This window comes from Ambystoma mexicanum, chromosome 3q (assembly GCF_040938575.1).
Source record: "Ambystoma mexicanum isolate Mex_15411 chromosome 3q, UKY_AmexF1_1, whole genome shotgun sequence".
Lineage (NCBI taxonomy): Eukaryota > Metazoa > Chordata > Amphibia > Caudata > Ambystomatidae > Ambystoma > Ambystoma mexicanum.
Window position 1 is genome coordinate 1087961018 of NC_090926.1, and position 19532 is coordinate 1087980549.

At 42.7% G+C, this 19532-nt stretch overlaps 1 protein-coding gene across 1 annotated transcript in view; it reads right to left on the reverse strand.

The window, feature by feature from the left end:
• LOC138447628 (uncharacterized) overlaps window positions 1-19532 on the reverse strand; it is a 1020308-nt gene that overhangs the window by 321449 nt on the left and 679327 nt on the right. Inside the window, exon 13 of the mRNA XM_069603826.1 lies at window positions 4587-5111. Coding sequence (XP_069459927.1) covers window positions 4587-5111 — 525 coding nt within the window. The remainder of the gene's footprint in view (window positions 1-4586; window positions 5112-19532) is intronic.

The following is a 19532-nucleotide window of genomic DNA, read 5'->3' on the forward strand; positions in this document are numbered from 1 at the left end:
CATTTCCATGAAAAAGCACAGAGACAGAAAGAAAACACTGGGCTGAGCACCAAGAAAGCACTAGCTTTTTAAGGAAGAGGACAGGGCAGAGGGCCAGGAGAGACAGATGATGAATATAATGATCAATGCAATTACTGTAACAAATGGAGGCTTTGGAAGCCCAAGTGCCCGCATCGTCCACCACAATAGTCTTTGCAACAAATGCAATTCCCTCTTTCCTTCTCACAGTCCTTTTCACCACCGCCACTGCCTAATATGGTGAATATACAATAAGACAACCAGGGGGCTTGTAAGGTTGTTGTACCGATGATACCGTTTGATCCTTCCACTCCTTATGTTAATTGTGCCATAAGTGTTTCCTGTCTCATTGATGCAGGAGGTTCATGTTCCACATTTAGAGCTTCTAAGTTTCTACATGCCCCCTCCTTGAGACAAAGGGATGAATGCAGTAGGGGTTGGGTGCAGACCTACACTCAACCCAGTTACTCAACCTGTTCCTATCAGTTGGTGTCATATCTATGAGGGCCATGCTTTCTTATTGAGCCCTTCGACTCCTGTGAATCTATTGGGGCTGTATTTGTTGTGTAAAATGGGTTGCATTGTTTATTGTTCCCCTGACGGTATTTGTCTGGTTGTCCCAGTGCACAGGGATTTGGAATGTTTAGCTGTGTTGTGTCTAAAGATTTGAAATAGCAGCCATGGAACAACACTCCCTCATTACAACAGGGACTGTGAGGTCATTTTCACTGCAACTGTAGTTCAAACGTGCAAATGATGTGCTCCACCGCAATTGTGTTCCACAAATGCAAATTACATGATTGCATGATGAATGTTGAACCAGTATGCATTACTTTAAATCCAGCCAAACCGCTTTTGTGTATGCCAGAGTCCAACATTTGCAAGGTTCTGCCTGTTTTGCTTGTTGTTCCTAACCCTGCCACTATTCTGTCTTGCATTCCTGCCTCTGTTACACCCTTACTGTGGTAGATCTATGTTTTGCTTTCTTTTCTGTACCTTCACACCCAGCTTGTCGATTTAGATTTACCGTTGCTTATACAAATCCGCAATATTCCTTTGCGGGGCTCCCCCAGTCATATGCGAGAAATCTGACACTCTCCTCACAGTTTATAAAAAGAGATCTTGACTCACTGGTGTTCAAATGGGGGTCTGTTTGGGTTCAGATGATCTCTTATCTGATATTTTTTGTCTCCATCCTTGGATGCCTGAGAGTGATATTCATTGGTTACACCGTATGTGCACTGCATGAGGTTCTGCAAGTCTATCAACTACCTGACGTTCATCAAGTAGCTGAGTTGGTAGCACTCACATATGCTTGGGTTGTGGCCAAGGGTAAATATGCAACAATTTATACTGATTCCAGACATGTGCACACTGTGTGCACGATTTTGGTATCCTCTAGGAGTAGAGGGTAATGTCACATATGCTGAACTATAGTCAGCAAAACCTATGTCTCTAGACTGTTAAATGACTCTTGCTCCCCTCTGATTTGGCCATAGTTAAGTGCTGTGGTCTTGATATGTCACACACCTTCACAGTAGTTAGCAATGACCTTGCTGACAAATCGGCTTAAAATGCCCCTCTCCCCCTGACTCCTAACAATATCCTTGTCTGTGCTTCAGTGGAACAATCGCCCATTGCAACACTTTCAAGACTAGCTGTGATGCGAGACTTGGCACCTGTCTGAGACGGAGCTGTGGTGCAAAAAGCACTCTATGTTGTGTCCTGAAACTTAGTGGAGCTCCCTGGATGGCCTCCCAGTAGTGTCTAGACTGCTTCTTCCTTACCTTGCCAGATTGGCACATTCTGTAGCACATTCAGGGAAGAGAGCAATGATTTCTATTGTGAACTGGGATTGAATTGCTCCTTACTTCCCTACTGTAGTTTAGGCCTATTGTATTAACTGTTCAGTGTGACTGGTATATAACATGTGGAAAGGATCCAAAGACTTTGCCATATGCAAATCCAGTCCCGGTACTTTTCTCAATGTGCAAATTGATTTCATGCAGCTTCCCAAATATCATAATTTAGTATTTTGTTTGGTCATTTTACACTTATACACAGTGTTGGTCGAAGCCCAACTCTGTCAAAAAGCTTATGCTATTATTGGACCTAGGGAGTTCCTCGCAAACTTTCAATCCACATTTGATCTCCCTACTATTATTGACAGTGATAGAGGCTTCCACTTCATTGGGCAGGTGGTTATGGATATCTGTAGGGCTCTTAACAAAAAGGCAATTAGATCTGCTTCGACCATTACTCTTAGATCGAATTTTCAGGTCCTCTGAACTTTTCCTCCCCAGACCTGCTTCAGAATGACCCTGCTTCATTGCATCTATCCTTCCCTGCTAAAGACCTTCTCTGATACACTAATAAGCTTTTTTGTTCATGACCACAAACCTATGCCCCATATTGCCTATCCACAAGTGAGACTTTATTTATAAAAAGGTTGCCATGTATCATATATGCTATTCATAACGGAAGCTATTTCATCTGTTGGGTCAATGTGTATGACTCCTTACCCATGAATTTGAGTGGAAGTTGTTACATGCAGTATATTATGCCTGCCATCAAACCAGACACTCTTCTAAGTTGCAATCCCCACAAAGAAGAAAGAGGAAATCTGGTTGAGAAACTGTCATTGATAGCATGGGAGACATAATGCCTAGGGTAGGTGTTAAATTAATAGGAATAAGACCCTGAGGTTACACCTATGGCTGAAGATAGTAGCCAATGATGTCACTTCCACTGATTACTCATGAGCAATTGTATATACGCACCATGGTATTGCCGAATAGAATGGCCCTATACACATAATGACCTCTAAAGTAGGTGGTTGTGCTCTCGTGCCATCAGAATATGATATGATATGATAGGTTATTTATAACGCTCTTAATACTCAGAGATTTCTAAGCGCGGACCCGGGGATCGAACCTGTGTTGCTCTGCATCGTCTTGCTTCCAAGGTGAGCACGTTGCCCCTGAGCTATCCTCCCGAGACTGTATATTCATCCCTAATTATTGAGATAACATCAACAACATTATCACACATTAGGAAGACTGTGGTCAAAGTACACCAAGATAATTCTTACACTGGATGGTCCCTATAATTCCATGCATATGTCCATGGCATTTGGTGGTGGATGTTGGTAGTATTTATTATGGTGTGAGTTATTACTGACCAATCCATCTGCCTGCCTGGGTATTCCTCATAGAATATGTACTGGGATTGGGATGTGGGTGTGGAGGTAATGTTAGGTAAGCTTCATTACTCATAGTACTGATCTTCCTTGTCACAGTATTTATGACCCACCGCAGTCTCCAGGCGCAGTCACCAGGATGATGATGTCTATGTCCATAACATGCCGTGGAATGGAACTAAGACAGTCTGGGTAAGGTAGGGCTAATGTAGTAAGTGGGAGCATATAAAGAAGGAGAAAGTAAAGCTGGAACAGGGTTCCAATCTAGGTTCCTTATCAAGGATTCTGGACCTTTACAGTGTAACGTCTGTGATGAGGAAGACTATTAGTAATGAACATTACATGTAAGTAACCCAACATTATTACACGGCATGCGCTGCACACCGGGAATACAATGTGTGGATTGGCTATTTTGCAAGCCATACCACATGGTATTCCCTTGTACGCCAGTGCGTCCCGCGCGTGCCGGGTACTCTGTTCCCGGCGAGGGGCGTGGCAGCCCCTTAGCCAATAAGGAGGCTCGAAACGGGGCAATCCCTGCTCCGAGCCTTCCATGGCTGGAGACTGCCTTCGTCCCCCGCCGGGGACTCAGGTAAGTTTTCTTTTTCCTCCACCACTCTCCCCCGCAAACTATCCCCTCCCTACCTTCCCAACCCCACTTACCTTCTTTTTTCTACTTTTCTTGGGAGCAAATGCGCTGGAAACACTTCTGTTCCCAGCACGTCCGCTCCCGATGGCCGCCATGGAAAGGCAAAACGGACTACGTTTTCCCTTTCCCGGTGGCCATTTTCTTTGACATTTATAAGCGTTTTTGAAACAGAAAAAAATGCCATTAGTACCCCGTCTAACGGTCCGGGGTACTAATGGCTAGAAAACCCTCAGCGGCAGGCCAATACTGCCCACGGTAAGCCGCCCGGGGCTTTGTTAAGGCCTTCCCTACACTCGGGCCTGTAACTACGGCCCCAGGGGCATAACCTGGGGCGGTATTGGCCCGCCGCCTCGGGTCTTATTGCCACAATAATGGTATTCATGAGTGTCTACTTTTTGCGGCCTTAACGATCTGGGTATGGTCATTGACCATTAGGTTGAATGGGGTCACCAAACTCGTTATTCTCTTTCTCTTTGAGAGGACATTGGCTGGCTAAGTGGAAGGAGGACTGGAGTCAGAAGGGCTGTCTGGCTGTATACACTAGAACACTTACTACCAAACTACTTACCTAGTACTGTATGTATATAGTTAAAAAATAGAAACACTTTGAAAAAGAATTGCAATTAATAATGATAGGGGAAAAAAGATATGGGTAAATATAATTTTCAAGAAAACAATCATGTTTGCCAATCTGAAGCAGATAAAAATGCATATTTGTACCTATTTCTTTTCTTACGAGCCAAATCAGTGTGCTTCCTTGATCTCCTTCCAGTATGCCTTTCCCCTGGTCTAGATTGATATTCAATGTTTCACCTCCCAAATGAAGAGGTAGCAGTTTATTTTTTTTCTGGTAGGCCCTTTCGATTGTTAGATTTGCCTTCTTGTCGAAGGAGACATACTCCGTATTGTAGAAATACTGCCACTGCACCCGCCTGAACATTTCATCAGATTCCAATCTAGCCATCGCCTTCTCGGAGAGAAGGTCTTTGATCCGGATGATGGCTGTGCTGACGAACTTAGTGACTCCCAGAATGTTGAGTTCCTTCCCTTTTCGGATTAGTATGCCTTGATTTCTTAGGTCTTTCAGATGAATTAGTAGCTCCTCGTCTGTGAGTTCAAGTAAGAAGTGACTGGAGAGGACTTCCTTGGAGGTATTATCATCTACAATCCTTTTAATATCCTCCTTTAGATTATTTCGATCCTCTAGCTTCCCAGTTATGTAGACATCCAGGCTCCTACATGTCCCTGTAATGGGAAAAAGAAGAGGTGAAAAGGAAGTGGGAAAAGAATGCATGTGAAGACATCTTTTCCTCAAATGTATGTTTAAAGGTTCAGTCCAACCCGTCTATACACTCCATGTTGATTTCAAGTTTCATTCCCACACATGTTTGATTACGGTCCATGCAGAATCATGTAGCCATTCAGGAAGGGCATTCAACTACAGCTGTTCTTGTGAAATTAAAAATATAAGAATTTGTTTACCCAAATTTCCTTTTAGGTGTGGTATGAAAGAGCATTGGATCTCTGCCAGAGCTCCTGAAGATAACTATTAAAGAGGGGCTCTTGTGGCAGTCAGCTTCTCCGTAGTGATGAATGAGTGCATCGTATGAAAGGTCTGTTCAAGAAGTGGCCATTTTACAAGGGCAAACAGCATATTTGCCTTTCAACAGATTGGAACATTGATGTGTTTTTGATTTTGTGCTGAATTACATTGTTATGAATTTGTGTTCCTTTTCTAATTCATGCCTTGAAAGAAGAAGAAAATCTACATTTATGAACCCAGAACTATTAGCTATTCCAATGAATGCTTACTAGAGTTACCATCAGAATTATTCTCCAGTTCCAATTTTAGGAGAAGCATCACTGCGCCTAAATGAGAATCTGCACCCCCTAAACTAGGTCTTAGACCTTCCTACTGACATCTTCCTACTGTCTTACTGTAAGAACTATGACTATCATGAGAACTACCCAAGGACAACATAATGCTTTCTAGGTTGTGTCCTGAAGGCACTTGGGAACACTCAAAAGGGAGATTTTGCACCTGGAAGTTTGTTTTTAGCTCACTATTGAGAATGTCAATACAGTATACACCTTATCTGTACCAAGAGTCTCTATTTTAAATTCCTTGATGACATTCCTAAAGGACATCGAGGTAGGGGCATAAGAAGGAGAGGGGAGAGCGGGTCTCATAACGTTCCTGAATGCGGATATAGAAGGCCATTTAGTCCCCTCAATTTCATGTTTGGAAGATGCAGGCTGAATGACTCACAGGACTTTCTGGATTCAAATGCTGCACAAAAGACACTGATAAAACACAAGAGCTGAAATTGGCCATTGCAGCCATCGAAATGCAAAGTGTATCCATCTTCTGCGCTGCCAATTAGCAGAAATTCACTGTCAGTGAGAAGGACACATGAGTGGCCTTTGGAGTTTGCAAATTGACATGCATTGCTTACTACACTGTCCTGTTAAGTTTCAAACTAAGCAATTGAGACTCTCTATACCTAACCACATGTTGTTCATTATCTGCATGGGTGAGGATGGTGTAAGAATATCTAATGATGGTTTATAGTGGTGAATGTGCTGTCATGAGTAACAGGGAAAATACCAGCAGGAAACACATTTTTTTTTTTAGAATTGCCACTACAGATTGCGTAATATGTGAATTAACGTGAAATTCGGAGAGAAATGATGTTTGTTATAGTGGCATACTTTCCCCAATGAATATAGCAATACGCAGAGGGCCCTCAAAATACAAATAAATACTGCAATTTGGTTTGAGTTAAGATGGGATGTGTCAGTAGCAAAGCTACTAGCTTTATTTATTCCGGCATATGGAAGGTTTGGTTCTCACATGCTCCTGGTTTGTGGCTATCATTGCTAGAGTCCCTTGGACAAATGTGTCCAGCAGGATAGGAGTCGATGTTTCTGTTCTATGATACAAAACATGCATGTATAGAAATCATTGTATGTGCAGAAAAATGTGAATACCTCGAGAAGATGTGTGAATAGTAGCAAATAGAATGAGAATTGCGTGTGCCTCAGCAAATGCACATATGGGAAAACCTGTGGATGTGTGCTTTTCAAATCTGTTCTCATACAAAAACACAAAGAGGACAGCTATACAGCTATTCTATATTTGGTCAAATATTACATCTGCACAGGGGAGTTGCTAGGTCTGGAAAAGACCCGGGGCTAAGGTGATGTCGGAACTGTTGAGACTGGGGGCTAGCTAGTTTTTTGGCTGTAGCTCCTGAGATTCTATCCGGGGCTACAACCAAAAGATCAGGGGCTATAGCCCCCTTAGCCCCCCCCTAGCAACGCCCCTGCATCTGCATCCACGTTGGTGTAAATACCTGTGACAATTAAGGAAGTACAGATTCACAATTTGATGTTTCATCATGGTTCAGAAGCACAGGTTTATTAGGCTGCACTCTTAATAAGTATTCCAGACTGCACAGTGCCACCCATCAACCACTTGTGTTGCTAGTGCACTCCCATACATCCAATGTTGGTCACCTAGAGCACAACCCTGCCTATTAGATCATTACAGTGGAGGACTAACACGGCTGGTGCAGAAGCCTGTGCAATTCAAAGACGCATAGATTCATAGCCTTATGTTTCACCTCAACAAAATGTATAGCTTGTTCAGACAGACATTTCCTAAGCAGGATAAACAGCACTGTTTATTACACACATTTGATACTCGACTGCCATGTGCATGTGTTACTCCCGATTGCATAGTGCTAGCAATTAAGTCCTGCGGCAAGCCTGTACATCCAATGCCGGTGCCCATCTGCACATCTGCACAACGCTCCATATAAAAGCATGTGATACTGCACCCCTGTACACAGGCTACTCCTCACTGTTGCAGGTCCCCCTCTACAACGTTGTCAGCTGTCCTAGCCTGGGGTCGAGGGAGGGTACAGTTGCGCTGGTTTTGTAGGCACATAACATTTTTAAAAGTATTTAGCCATGCATCATGGTGCAGCCTGCCCCCTTTACAAAACAATAAGCACAATATAAAGGAATGCGGGACATAGATAGAGAAATATAAATGTTCTCCAACGCCTGAAAAATATGTAGACGCACAGATTCATAGCCCTGCGTTTCACCTGGACAAACGTAACACAAGGGTGGTGTTTGTGCATGTATGTTACAAATGTATATGACGCTCAATAACTAGTGTATATTATATTGCATCTATGCACATTAATCCTACTTCCTTTATCTGTATATATTTGCATTCTATCCTGTATATTGTATAGTTCTTTAATATTCTAAACTGTATATTTCTGTAACATCATAAGCTTCGCACATTCTTACTGCTGCGCCCTGCTACCTCTTGGTATGGAGCGCATTATAAATAAATAAACAAACAAACAAACAAACAAACTTGTGCCAGGCTGCACAGCACCATCTATTAACTATGTGTTGTAGTCGATAGCTGTAACCTAGTGATTGCATACCACCACAAATTAACAAGTTATAGTACTGAAACTTTATACATCCAAAGTTCAAAGTCTGTGATAGTGCATGCCTGCACATCAAGTATTAGTGCCTGTCTTGACAGTAGATTCATACGGTAGCATATCCAGAATCTTCAAAAAGATACCCTTGCTAAATATTGGTCAGTCCATAGCCATGCGTCATGGCGCAGCATGCTCCCTTCACAGAATAATATGAATACATACGTGAACAAATATTATACAGGATAGAGTAAATGAACTTTTGGAGGTAACATTCTACAACTGTAGCCCAACCTACACTGTGGCTCTTACAAAATGTCTGATCCTATTCATTCACAAACCATTCTGCTCATTGTTCAGGGAGATTAACTGGGTGACCCCTCTGTTGCCGTCCTGTCTCTTTAACTTTATTGTTATATAGTTGAAGCTAGTTGAAGCTTTAGAAGTCACATAATTATATGCTGTATAGTCAATCTATTGTATCACTGCATTGTTAACATAGCATGTCATGAGTGCAGTGCACAGTAGCTTAGTTAGGTCAGGAATGCATTTGTGCTGTACATGGAGGCAACATTCTATGTCATTATGATGCGTTGTTTATGTTCATACTGGATTCTAAGTTTGTTCGTTTGCTGGAGTGAGATTCATATTGAAGTGGCTATTTAGCTGGAGATCCGTATGTTTACAATTATACTTAAATAAATACCCAGTTTATCATCTGTGCCGACTGAAGAGTGGTATTTATCATTGGCGACGAGGATATCTGCTGTGGAGGACCTCCGGCAATCAGCTGTGCCTGTGCCTATAGCGGCCGCTCCGTTCCGCGGAACGTAGTAGCGGCCGGGAAGTAAGTTTTTGTGCCTGCCTGCCTTGCGCTCTTTGTACTTTGTTATCAGCCGTCCAGCGCCGGCTCTGTGTGTTTCCAACCCTGCTTCGTCGAAGTTCCCCTCCCTCTTGCGAACGGCGTCTCTGCGAACTGCTCAAAGAAACACTGTATTAACTGATGTACACACGCATGCTGAAACTGTGTGTTGCTGCCAAGTTTGAAGTGGAATACCTCATGCAATTTCATATGCGCGCACGATAAATCTTACCGTGTGCACGTTCATTATATATGAAGTGAGGTCCAAGCAGTTGGGAGAGAGGTGAAGATAACCAAGCTGCGGGAGAGTGGAATTTGCAAGTAAGCGTACTAGAGAGTGACATTTGGGAATTTCTTTGAACTATGAGAGCACAATCCATAATTTAAAGCTGTAGAAGGGGCAGCAGGCAAAGGAGGCAGCTACCGCTGGAATAGCACAAGATATTAAGCAACGGTGAAGGCATAAAGTCGATACTTCATAGAGTTTGCTAAACTCTACATCTTAACCGTGCAAAATGGCTATGGCAAATCTCAGTGGTCCTCCCATGTTCATGGCGAGCCCAGGTCCGGCAAAAATCAAATGGGCTCAGTTGAAAAAAGGTTTTCTACATTACATGAAAGCGGTTGGTGGAAATTAATTTTCTTCTAACAGGAAGCTTGCTGTGCTGATGCATCATCTGGGATATGAAGGACAGAGAATTTTTGAAACTCTTTCACAGTTGCCTAGTGGGGGTGAAGGAGACGAGATGTCTGAATTGGAAAGTGCTTTGGCAAGATTGGATCTTCATTTTAATCCAAAGACCAGTACCGTTCTAGAGAGATATAACTTTCGCATGAGAATTCAGGAGCCAGGTGAATCAGTGGAAGAATACATCACATCTCTTCGGCAATTAGCTGCTACGTGCAAATTTCAAGGATCACATGATGAACATCTGCGTGATCAATTTATGAAACACTGCAGTGCTGATCGCATACGTGAGGAACTGTGGCTAAAGGGCAAACCTAGTTTGGATGAGGTGTTGGTTGTTGCCCGCAGGGTGGTACATTCTTTGGTATGCGTTGCTAAATTAGCTAAAAAAGAAGTAATTGAACCAAAGTCGGAAGTGGTGAACGTAAATGAACATAAGAAAAAGAAAAAAGGGAAGGAGAAAGAAAAGATAGGCCGTATTTACGGCAATGATAACAAATCATGGAAACAGAAGAATGAAAAAAAAAGAGAAGGGAGAAAAGGAGGAACGTTTATGTTATAGATGTGCTAGCAATTCCCATTTTGCAGCGTCTGTGGTTTGTCCTGGGAGGAGAGCGGTCTGTAACAAATGCAAAAGGTGTGGACATTTTGCGAATTGTTGCAAAAATTATCACAGTGGCCAAAAAAGTGTTTTATATGTAAATGAAGAGGAAGGAAGGAGGTCTTTGGACGATGAAAATGAATGTTATGTAGAAAATATCATTGTGAACACTATAACGAATGTAGTGGGTGAGGATGGAAATGTTGACAGTGAATGTGAACGCCTGTATGCTGATATCAGAGTGAACGGAAGGGAAGTGCGTATGATGGCTGATTCGGGATCGAAGATAACATTAATGTCAAGGGATGTTTATGAAAAAGAGGTGAAGGGAGACATTCGCAAGCTGAACAAACCTGATATTTGTCCAGGTGGGTATAAGCAAGAACCCACTAAGCTGTTGGGATATAGCACAAATAAGTTTGAATTTAAGAATCGAATGTGTGAAGGAAAAATATATGTTGCTAGGAAAGGTCTCACTTTGTTGGGATGGAGGGAACAGAGAAAGCTTAAGATCAAACTCGACCCCAATGCAAGTGAACAAGTCTTGCAAATTGGTGACTCTATCATAAGCAGACATCCAGGAGTTTTCAGGAAAGGAATTGGGAAAATTAGAGGCATACAACATGAGATTGGGTTGCAAAAAGGAAGCGTACCTGTAGTGGCAAAGTTAAGGCCGGTACCACTAGCGATAAGAGAAAGGGTTAAAGAGGAACTTTCCAAATTGTTGTCTGATGGAGTTATCGAAAAAGCAGGTGGTGTTGATTGGGTATCGCCATTAGTGGTAGTGAAAAAGAGTTCAGGGGATCTTCGACTATGTGTGGATCTACGTCAACTAAACAAGTGTGTGATGGTGGATCGTCATCCCTTACCAAACATGGCAGAAATGTTGTCAAGGATTGGTCAGGGCAAAGTATTTTCTAAATTGGATATGGCGTCTGCGTACCACCAGGTGGAACTAGAGGAGCGATGCCGTAAATTGACTGCGTTTGTGTCTCATGAAGGTGTTTTCCAATTTAGATGCATGCCATTTGGTCTAGTGTCCGCCTCGGCTGTTTTTCAAAAGATAATGGATAGGCTTTTAGGTCACATTATCGGTGTGTACTGTTTCCAGGATGGTGTGTTAATATGTGGAAAGAGCATTGAGGAGCATGACTGCATATTAGGAAGAGTACTCAAGGTGTTTGAAAGGAATGGAATTGTGTTGAGAGAGGAGAAATGTAAATTTGGGGTTGAGAAAGTTGAGTATCTAGGACATGAAATAACAGCCGAATGGGTGTGACCAAAGGAGAACCTTGTGGATGCCATAAGAAAGATTAAGAGTCCAGAGAACAAAGCCCAGTTAAGGTCATTTTTGGGTATGACCGAATTTTATCAGAAGTTTGTACGGAACTATTCCAACAAGGTGATTGAGTTAAGAAAACTACTAAAGAAAGGATGTGAATTTGTGTGGAGTCCTAAATGTGAGAAGGAATTTGTGAATGTGAAGATGGAAATAAACTTAGCCCAACCATTAGGACATTTTAATACATGTCGCCAGAGTAAACTGACAGTGGATGCATCTGAAATGGGAATTGGTGCAGTTTTATCCCAGGTAGATGATGGTGGGAAGGAGCACATCATAGCTCATGCGTCGCGAGGTCTGAGAGGGGCAGAATATCGCTATTCTGTATTGGAAAAGGAGGTGTTGGCTTGCCATTGGGCATTGAAGAGATTTAAGAATTTTGTTTGGGGTACGCATTTTATATTGTGAACTGATCATAAACCATTAAAAGAAATCCTAGAAAACAAAGGTTTGGACAAAGTTTCCAGAAGAGTTGCGGGTTGGATTACCCGAATGCAGGGTCATGATTTTTCTGTCAAGGTGATAAGTGGAAAAGAAAATGTCTTGGCGGATTGCCTTTCGAGATTGAGAAGTGAAGAGGGAGAATCGCGTTTGGAGAGTGATGAAATGAAAATGGTGTTTGTTAACATTGTTACGTAACTGCACTGGTTACAATGGGGCATAGCCCTACCCACATTTGCGCGAAGAAGATGGTACAGCATTTATCCACAGTATGGAAAAATGAGCACATAAAAAAGAATGCAGAAAGGCTAGTGCAGAATTGTATTACGTGCCTGCAACACAATGTAGGGAAGGGATCCGTGACTCCAGTAGGTAGTTTTGGCCCACCCTCTATGCCATTCGAGGTGATCCATTTTGATTTCATAGAAATGGAAAGGTGCCAGAACTACAAATATGTGGTAGTGGTGATTTGTGCATTTAGCAAGTGGGTGGAGGCATATCCTTTAAAAGACTGTACTGCCATGTCAACGGCAAAAGTAATGTTGAAGGAGTATTTCTCCCGGTTCGGGCTGCCCCTTGTCCTGTGGTCAGATAACGGCCCACACTTTGTGGGCGCAGTAGTACTACAGATCTGTGCAGGTCTGCAGATTGACAAGCGATTCCACAGCTCCAGGCATCCGAGTTCCGCCGGACATATTGAGAGACATAACGGGATCCTAAAAGCCAAGATGGCAAAAATATGTGCCGGAAGCAAGTTGAGTTGGGTAGATGCATTACCTCTAGCACTTTTATACATGCGCACATCTTTACAGGCTAAAACTGGGCTCTCTCCCTATGAAATTATCATGGGGAGACCGGCAAATGTATGGTGCGCACCGCAGCCCAAAAGATTATGTGAGGTCGAGCATCCTGTGTTAAGCACGTACTGTGGCCTTTTAATGCAGAAGTTGCGTTTGATTCACCAGCAGGTGCAGGAGGCATTAGCAGTGCGATACACCGGACCGGGGCATGCGCTGGAGCCTGGAAGCTGGGTCCTGATTAAAAACTTTCACTGGAAGACGTCATTAGCACCCAGGTGGCGCGGCCCCTACCAAGTACTTTTGGCGACACAGACGGCCATTCGAGTGGACGGTCGCAAGGCATGGATCCATGCGACACATGCCAAAAGATTCCCAGGACTGCTGACAACTTCCGACGACCAGAGAAAGGAAACGGTCTCGGAAACGAAAGAAACCGTTGCCAATCGAATGACACAGCACCAGCCTGAGCGAGAAGTGAAACTCGAAACAAAGCCTGAGCAAGAAGTGAAAAAGAAACCAGAGCCTGAAGAGACTGCCAAAAAGGGGAAAGGGCGAAATGTGCCCCAACGCTGTCCAGCAGAAACAACATCATTGTTGAACGACACAGAATCAGCATTGCAAACATCTGCAAAAATGGAGCGTGTACCCCTTTGGCACCCATCAGATTTTGTAACCACACCAGAGCCAATAACAGAATCTGTATCATTGCCGCAGCGCTCCACGTCACCTGTCATTGCGCCGCAGGCTGACACTGAGCCTGACACTGGAAGTGCATCGGCACTGTTCACAGATCACACTATACCAGGAGTGAAACGGTATAACCTCAGGCCTCGGAGGGCGAAGTGATCCACTGATTCTTGGTGTTTTTGCCTTTGGTTCCACACACGGGCGGAGAAGGAACCAGGGTTGTAGAGGAGAGAAGTGTGAGAGTTGTGCAAGTCGGACAATTCAAGACTCACGGCTCCTTGGTGCGCTTATAATAAAGTACATGTGTCAGGAGCCAGAGCAGGACAAGCTGGACACACATAAGTACTAAGGCTGATAGAGTACATGTGTCCTAAGCCAGAGCGGGACAAGCTGGATGCACATAGTACTCTGTCAATAAAGAACTGTTCAGAAATTGTCTGAGCAGTGGGAGAAAGAACAACTAATCTTGCTCGGAGTGGATAAGTGATCTAGGCTGTGAAAGTGCTGGCAGAATTGAACTGTGACATTTTCATTGAACTTTTGACATCAGAGCAAGTGTAACAACGAGAGATATCCACGACAAACTTTTCCAGTAAGAAGAAGGACGATGAAGAACAAATCAAGACCGGTTTCAGCTTCCTCCTGCACCGCTGCTGAGAAAATGATAGATATAGAGACTGTAAATTCAGGGAAAAGGCCTGGTAAAAAGAATAATGTACTAACGTGGACATTGGTTCAGTGTTTCATAAGTATGGTAGTACCAGTAACAATAGCGATGGTATTATGGTGGATGGAGTCAAAGCACCCATTAATAACACTCTTATCAGAAATGAATGTGTCGACTACTGAGAGCCCGGTTCATGTGATCACTGGTACATTATCTCCAATTGAAGAGAGACATAGAGAAGGGTCTGGCAACAACACTTTGTTGCTTATTATGAATATGACCCATGCAGTTTTAAAGAAAAGATACTGCTGGGTATGTACACATTTACCACAGCATGGTGGGAAGGGGATAGAATGGTATGTACAATCATTGCCACTAAGTTCTGCATGCAGAGCATCTTTGAGTGCAATGTTTTTCGGGAAATGGAACAGAAGCAGTACGGGTCAATTAGATAAAACAAATATGAATGATTTCGCGGAAATTATCATGTGACCTGTGGGCTGCTCCATATTCCATAAAACACGTGTAATAATCCCAAAACCCACGCCAAAGAGTACACGAAAAATAACAAAACAATATAGGCAGGATAGATTGTCCCCGCCAGAAAAACATCAGTAATGACGTTCCGCATGAGAGAAGAATGGAACAAAGATGCTGTGCCACCTTCCTATGCGGTGAATTACAGCCCAAGAACTGTCCCGTTATGCCTGAAGAAAAAAGGTACCTACTTAGTAGGCACGTCCTCTGGGTGCATGCATGAATACAGTGGTCCTAAAATATAAAGTTGAACCAGTATACGTAGGAGACCCTGTTTATTTCATATGTGGGGAAAGCGCATATCCACGGTTACCTAGAAACTGGGGAGGTACGTGTTACCTGGGTCTACTGTTTCCAGGAGTGTTCCTCTTAGAAACAGCAGAAGTAGCCAGGCGGTTAAGAGGTAGAACCCGAAGGAGTAGTGAAGATGGAATGATAGCAATGGATGTAGCCAAATCGTTTATACCATTCTTGGCCCAAATAGAAAATTCCTATAACATAAGGAAACTGTCCAGAATACTAAAAAATACAATAGATACAACAACGGATATCTTTTACAACATGAGGTTAGAAGAGAAAGGAATAAGACTAATGGCACTACAAAACAGAATGGCTCTTGACATAATATTAGTTGATCGTGGGGGAGTTTGAAAACTCGTAAAAACTGCATGCTGTGTGTTCATAGATGACTACTCCCGTACCATATTCAGAGCCATCAGGAAACTACATATCCTTAGTTCCACACTCTCTACTGAAGAGGGGGGTTGGGGGATAGGATCCTGGTTTTGGGGACTATTGCGGTCCTGGGGATGGAAGCTAATTTCGATACTAATGGTGGTACTTGGTATATTCATAACATGTTGCTGTTGCATACAATGCCTACTAATAGTTTGCACTGAGATAACTGAGGGATGTACTAAGGGATGTATGCACATGGTGTTGAGAGGAAAACAAACGCATGGCCGAAATAACAGAGACACTGATGAAACAAAAACAGTAAAACAATTCATGGCTATAGATATTAATGATGAAGATGATGCTTATGATAGCATGAAAGGTTCAGACATAGATACCCCAGACTTATCCTCATCAGAGGAGGATACAATGAATGAATAAGACGTTTGGCATACGGCCAAAAGGAGGGTTTGTCAATCTGGAAAAGTGAATACCCTTCATTTGGATGATAGACGTATCTTGATGGCTGAAGGCCAACCGTCTTATGCACAGAATTATAGAAATACAGACTGCTATGCTTGAATCAACAAGAGGCCATTTTAAACGTAGCAAGAATCGCCATTTTGCTTGTTAGCCATTGCTCATTGCTTTCTGTCTAAACTGCTTTGCAGCTTGCAATTCTTGCGAATTCTGCTTACTCTGCTCAACTGTTAACATTGTTGTCTGAATATGAAAGGGCAAGGCCGCGGGACTGAGGAGTTCGTTGAAACTCCTCATGAGCAGCCCAGAAAGGAATGCCCACGCTCCCTCTCTGTAGCCTTGAGGGAGAGCTGCAGGGCATTTAATCATTTCACAGCTGCCAGCCAGTCTTGTACTGTGGTAGAATATGTTAGAATAAAGCAGCTAAAGGCTTGAATTATGCTCTTCTTACGGCCCCCCTTCACAAAACCCTTTAGAGATTGTCGGCTCCCAGGACACGAATAGCACCTCATAGATAGCAAAGCTTGGAATGTGACTCTTCCCCCGTGTGCAGCTTGCTTCCAAGAACAGAAGCACTGTGTTCTGTTCAACAACTAGAAGATGCCTCTGCACTTTCTAAATTGCACATTGTTACTAGAATAGACATCGAAAGTGTCATAATTGTCATACCCGTCGGAAATGCCCATCATCATCCCGAGTTCAAAGAAACTCAATAAAAGGGGAGTGTTAAACATGTCATAGCTGATTGTATGATATGCATTTTGTATATATGTAACTGATGTACGTAATTCGCTCTCTTGCGTCCCTCGAGGTCTAGAGAATACACGTCGCGGGGCGTGAGACCATAATTGGCCAATTGGGACTATTTTGCTTGCAATAAACCCTAGCATTGGGAATTTTAACCTTGTGTCTGGCGCATCCTTTCGTGTATGGTTATTGCCTTGTTTCCATATCGCGATGACCCCTAAGGGCCCCTTTCATGGTTTGATAAAGGTATTGAGAGGAGGCTTTTGGAATGTGTTATGTGCAAGAAGGCCGGAAAGGGTGAGGTTGCAAAACAACAACCAATAGTGGAAGTTTAAGTTCCAACTGGTGTATGGAAGAATGTTGCCATGGATATTCTGGGTCCAGTTTATTTGGGATACGGACGTGGAAAATTCGTTGTGGTAATCATAGATTTGTTTTCACGGTGGTGTGTATTTGATGTGCTTGTGGAGACATCGGGGGAAGCTATGGTGACATTTTTGCAGAAGATGGTTTCAAGGGAAGGGGTTGCGGAAAGTGTGTTGACGGATAACGGACCACAGTTTACTAGTGAAAATTTCAAGAAATAAATGAAGGAGTGTGGTATCAATCACAAAAAGACATCTCTATATCATCCAGAATCGAATGGTTGTGTAGAGAGAATGAATAGGTGTATTATGGAGAGCATTAAGATGGCGAATGAGACTGGGTGTGATAAGAAGGTTGCCATTCAAGAGAGGATATTCGGGCTGTGTATGTCACCCCATTCTGTTACAGGCATATCTCCATTTGAACTCATGAGAGGACGTAAGCCCAATACGATGGTTAGCCCACCATGGCTGGGTAGAAGCAGAGAGAGTGATTTTGTAGTGGAGGATGTAAAAAGAGAAATGAAAGAAAATAAGGAGAAATGGGTGGAACTGGTGAATGCGAGGAGTGGAAAGAAATCCTTGAGTGTTAAGTGTGGGGATCTAGTCAGAATAAAGAAAGGAGTTGTAAAAAAGAAGGGAGAACCATTATATTCTGATCCTGTGAGAGTGGTGGCGATGTTACCCGGTGCGATTCGGGTAACGGGAGGACAAGTATGGAATCTGAATCGTGTTGCAAGTGTGAAGAGGTGTAAATAGTAAATGAAATAAAAGAAGAAAGGAGGGAGATGTGTTATATAGTTGAAGCTAGTTGAAGCTTTAGAAGTCACATAATTATATGCTGTATAGTCAATCTATTGTATCACTGCATTGTTAAGATAGCATGTCATGAGTGCAGTGCACAGTAGCTTAGTTAGGTCAGGAATGCATTTGTGCTGTACATGAAGGCAACATTCTATGTCATTATGATGCGTTGTTTATGTTCATACTGGATTCTAAGTTTGTTCGTTTGCTGGAGTGAGATTCATATTGAAGTGGCTATTTAGCTGGAGGTCCTTATGTTTACAATTATACTTAAATAAATACCCAGTTTATCATCCGTGCCGACTGAAGAGTGGTATTTATCATTTATTATCTATTTTAGGCTGAGGTAGAGAAGCATGAATGTTGCATTCTTATGTATAGGCGCGTTATAAATGCCATATCATATCATATCAATTATTTTTGTTACACAAAATATCTGTCAGTGTTTTACCTCACGTTTCTTGTGGCAGACTGTGAATTGCTATACTGGAATGCAGAGGCAGCATGAAAACAAAGCATACACTTCAAAGCATTATTCAACACGTCTCTCCAATGTGGCTAGCAGCACAAAAGTGAATAACAAATCAATGTAACGGGCAGAATGAAAATAAAACATATGCCTATTAATGCAACATGTGGCACCTTTACAAAACAATACAAATTCATATAAATGCAGCAATGCGGTGGAAAATATCAATGTACTAGGCAGGGTAGATTAGGAGTGCTCCTAGAGGCAACATTCTACACCTCTAGGCTCACGTTTCACAGTAACCCATGCTTTTACAAAATGGCCGACCTTATGCAGTCAGACGCCATTTTGCTAATTTTTGAGTAAGTGACAAGCTTCATCTTTGTGGTGCACGCGCCCCCCCCCCCCGTTACTTTATCAGCTTGTCTAACGCAGACTGGAGGTAGGGCAATGTAGCATTATTTTTGTTAAAAACATTGATCTACCAATCAGCAAGAAAACAAAACGAAAGCGATTTACAGCATGATTAGGAAAATCTCTTATTAGCTTACACAGCTCCACTGTAACATAGCTTCATGCATAATGTAAGCATGACGGAACGCATGATGGCACAGGAACCCCTCTCTTTTAAGTATCTTCTTTAGCTCTCCCTGGCAGGGAGAAAAGCTTGCTCCATTCAGACCTACAATTGTTGTAAAATATCAACATTTTGAGTTGAAAAATAGGGAATCTGCCTCCAAAATAGAGAGTGTTGGTCCACTTCTTCCTTCTCTCTGTAATGTGAGCATAAATGGCCTTCTGGAATGCCGTTAAAAGGTAAGTAATACTACTAACGTTGACGCCTACATTGAAGGCCATTTCTTTGGAGACTGCACTGTAGCTGTTCATATGACTCTTTGGAGACTGATTGTTTCCCACCTATACCTGGTATTATTTCTGCACAATGAGGCATACATTGCCTTGAGAGCGCATGGTGTGTGCATTTGTGTAGTTGCTTGCAAATGGTATGAAGATTTACAAGATGTAAATCAC